The following is a 3,975-nucleotide window of genomic DNA, read 5'->3' on the forward strand; positions in this document are numbered from 1 at the left end:
GTCGCCGCGCAGCCCCGGGCGCGGGCCTGGTCGGGGCCTCCGAGTCAAAGCCCGGGCCTCAGCCCCGGCCTGCGTCCCTTTCTGCGTCCCGGCCGGTGCGTCACGAAGCTCCGCGCTCCCCCGTGCCTCAACACGGGTGTTTCTCTCCCTCAGGGTGGCGAATTCCATTCGAAGAGTGTTCATCGCAGAAGTCCCCATCATAGGTACTGCCTTTCCCTTGCCTGCGGCCACCGCCCCCGGGGCTGCTCTCCCCATTACCCTCAGTGCTTCCCTTCCGTTCCCCCTTCAAGCTGCCCTCCCCTTGCCTCGCCTGCGTTTAGCCAGTACCATGCATTACCAGGTGCTCTCTCAGCTTTGCTGTAGCCTCCGTAACGTTTTCTGTGCCCTTGTGAACCTCTCGGCTTTTCCCCACGGAAGCGTTTCTCAGCTTTGTGACTTTCTCCTCTCTGCAGCCATTGACTGGGTCCAGATAGACGCCAACTCCTCCGTGCTCCACGATGAATTCATTGCGCACAGGCTGGGTGAGTGGTGGGTGTGGGGAGGAAGACGAATACGAAGACGTGTAGCAAGGCAGAGGTCGTGGGTGAAATCAGTCTGGAGACACTGAAGCACCAGTGTCGAGAGGCTGCTGTCCCTCTCCTTGCCTCCGCAGGAGGGTCAGTGCCCCCATGGTCTTGCTTAGATATTCCCCTGATTTTCTTCTTCCCACAGGTCTCATCCCACTCACCAGCGATGACATTGTGGATAAGATGCAATATTCCAGAGTGAGTCAAGAAAAATATTGTGGGGGTGCTTCTTTTGATCATGGTGGGTTCTGTCTGGTGGGGAGCACTACTGATTTCTTGCTGGGAGAGGTTTGACATAAAGGTCTTGACCCGTGTCTGTCCCAGGACTGCACGTGTGATGAGTTCTGTCCCGAGTGCTCTGTGGAGTTCACCCTTGATGTCCGGTGCAACGAAGACCAGACTCGTCACGTCACATCCCGCGATCTCATCTCCAACAACCCCCGGGTGATACCGGTCAGTGTGATCCCTCTGCTTGTCAGCGAGTCCCCTCTCTGTGTTCCTGTTGAGGCAGGGGTGGCAAACACGTGGGACGTGGACAAAACAAGGCCTTTGAGCACATTTCACGGTGCCTACAGCCCTGTGTAAAACGTAGGGAGAGAACGAAGCAGGAATATCTGCAGAAAGAGCATTGTGTGCTAGTGCCCTCCTCTTCTTCGCATTCTGTCTGTTGCCATGTCAAAGGAACATGGCCTTGTTAAAGCCTCGTTTGGTGTCCATCATCTCAGGCTCTTGGGGGGCTGTAGTGTAGCCCCTCCATCTTGCCTCCAGCACTCGGAGTGTGTGTGCCTGTGTCCTGCTGCCGTGTCACTCGCCTTCCCCTGCCTGGTTGCCACCAGGTCTTGGGCAAGTCGAAGGCTTGGCAGCAACCCAGAGGCCTCTGGTTTTCTGGTTCTTGGCTCTCAGCAGGGCAAGGTGCGAGGAGCCTGGGCCAGGGCCCTGCTGCCAAATGGCTCTTGCCCACTTGCCTTGGGGAGGGTTGGCAGAGCCAAAGCAGAACAGATGCAAAGGGACTTAATGGACAATGTTTTAAAATGCTATTGAGGCTGCATCTGGATGTCACCATGACCTGAGGGCTGCTTCTGGGGGCTGGTGACAGTGTCTGCCTGGTTGAAGCCTAGCTGTTAGCCCGCTGTTTCTTGCTTGCTTCGGCTGAGGTGCTGCAAGTGCTGTGTGTCCTCTGCCAGCAGTCATGGGAGTGACTTTGGGCTGTGTCACAGAACCACGCGGCGACCGTGGGCTGGGCTGGACTGGACTGGAGTCTCTGTCCTGTGGGGGAGAGCAGCTCGGGGCGAGCAGGCTGGTGCAGGGATACGTTGCGCACCTAGCTGCGGCTGCCTGAGCTGCCCCCGTTTCTGTTACATAGGGTGGGCTGGATTTGATGCTGTAAGTCACTCTAGAGCGGCTCTCTGCAGTCTCTTAATTTTTGCAGGCAACTGCTATTTGATGTGGGGAAAAATGTCAATCTTGCCATTCATTCACTTGCTTTTCTTCTGCAGGTAACGTCTCGGAGCAGAGACAACGACCCCAATGACTATGTGGAGCAGGATGGTAAGCAGCAGTTCTCTGGGAATAAGAGCTGGAGGAGGAAATGAATTTTTCCTTTGGGCTCTTTGAACTCATTCTTCCTTTCCTAGCTGTGTGACCATGAGGCAGCTGTAAAGCTGGCAGTTGAGAGTCACTGGCATCACTGCATCAGCAGGGTTAGCATTTTGTCTTAGTGCCACTTAAAGTTCATCCCGAGAGCTGAAGTCCTGTCTTGGAGAGTGCTTCTCTCTCCTTGTGAGAGCTTAGAGACAGCAAAGATGCAAAATGCTATGCTGTCTGCTGTTGCCTGGGGGCCTGAGCTGTGCCTTGGGGCACATGCGCCACGCTTTTTTTTGCTTAGCAAGAAGTTTCCCAGTTTCTCTGGGGACACAGATCCAAGTGAGCCCGAGCTTCTGTGACATCTTCCTGGGCACTAAAAATTCCTGCCTTTGCATGTGTGATCTGCATGCTCAGTTCTACCCTGCAGCCTTCTCAAACGGGCACCTGCTTTTCCACAGACATCCTTATTGTGAAGCTGCGGAAGGGCCAGGAGCTGAGACTGCGAGCCTATGCCAAGAAGGGTTTTGGCAAGGAGCATGCCAAGTGGAACCCCACAGCAGGCGTAGCCTTTGAGTACGACCCGGACAATGCGCTGAGGCACACTGTGTACCCCAAACCGGAGGAGTGGTATGTCCTAACATCTCTCTGGAGGGACTGGAAAAGATTTTCCAGCAGGCACTTACGTTTCAGCCCTGGGGATAATTTGGGTCAGTAAGCAATTGTGAGCATGCCTGTCGCTTCCCCTTGCCCACTCTGCTCCTGTGCTAGGCTACCAAAGCCAGCCACATGGCTGCAGCTGCATGCAAGGTGGGCTGGTCTGTGGCCACCTCCTGTCCTCTCCTCACGGACTGTCACCGCTGTTTACATTGCTTGCTTTTGTGTTCTTTCCCTCCACTTGTTCCTGTTTCTTCTTCCCTATGCGAGTGATATGTAGATCAGGGTAAGGTCTGAGGAAGGAATAGATGCATGCGGGATGGAAGAGGTCGCTATGAGAGCAAGGAGTGGAAGGTTAGGTTGCAAGTCTGGTTTTGCAGGCCTGCTTGTTGGAGGAGGCCCCGCGTGTGGCTCTGATTTCACCCCTACATCTCCTCACTCCTGGAGCATGAGCTCTGGCAGCGCAGTTTTCCTCGCTAGCCCTTTTCTCTGCTCTGACATAATTCTGCACTGGTGGCCCTCTGAGTCTCATCTAAAACTGACATGACTTTGCTTTTGGAAAGCTGCTGCCCTACTTTGGTCAGGGTGAGGACTTTACCTAGCAGCAGTTTTCCATGAGTAGATACCTGAGCTGCTCATGGCTCTGCATCCCAGTGACTGCTTAGCAGACATCCTGTCATCGAGCATGCTGGAGCCCGCGGCAGAGCGAGGAATCAGGTGCATTAGCCCAGGCAGGCTGAACGCAGGGATTGAACCCCGTGGTGGATACACTGCCGTAACAGCAGGGCAGCAGCCAGAGCTGCACTTAAGGTCAGGAAGACCTCAGTACAGGAGCAGGATTTGGTGGAGGGAGCGCTGAAGCCAGGGCTGAGCAAGCAGGAGCAAGAGCCTGAGCAGAGCTGCAGCTGGAGAGGAGGCTGAACAGCAGAAGGGGCTCAGTGGGTTTTTCTGCACTGCAAGATTTGACTCTGCAAATGGCTGCGAGCAGTAGCAGGCAGATACAGGACAAGAGGAAATGGCCTCAAGTTGTGCCAGGGCAGGTTTAGGTTGGACATTGGGAAAAATTCCTTCCCCACAAGGGCTGTCAGGCCCTGGAAGGGGCTGCCCAGGGAAGGGGTCGAGTCCCCATCCCCGGGGGGGTTTAAAAGCCCGGCAGGGGGGGCGGTTGGGT

The 3,975-nt window shown here is 55.3% G+C and overlaps 1 protein-coding gene across 1 annotated transcript in view; it reads left to right on the forward strand.

Moving 5' to 3' along the window:
- Window position 1: 1 nt before the first annotated feature.
- The window catches only part of POLR2C (RNA polymerase II subunit C), a gene marked incomplete at its 5' end in the record, with an annotated part of 8,063 nt that continues 4,089 nt past the window's right edge, over window positions 2-3,975 (forward strand). The window contains 6 exons of the mRNA XM_009643364.2: window positions 2-203; window positions 453-521; window positions 712-764; window positions 891-1,019; window positions 2,063-2,114; window positions 2,609-2,777. Coding sequence (XP_009641659.2) covers window positions 2-203; window positions 453-521; window positions 712-764; window positions 891-1,019; window positions 2,063-2,114; window positions 2,609-2,777 — 674 coding nt within the window. The remainder of the gene's footprint in view (window positions 204-452; window positions 522-711; window positions 765-890; window positions 1,020-2,062; window positions 2,115-2,608; window positions 2,778-3,975) is intronic.

The sequence above is a fragment of the Egretta garzetta genome, unplaced genomic scaffold (genome assembly GCF_000687185.1).
Source record: "Egretta garzetta isolate BGI_Z169 unplaced genomic scaffold, ASM68718v1 scaffold27, whole genome shotgun sequence".
In the NCBI taxonomy this organism is placed as follows: Eukaryota; Metazoa; Chordata; class Aves; order Pelecaniformes; family Ardeidae; genus Egretta; species Egretta garzetta.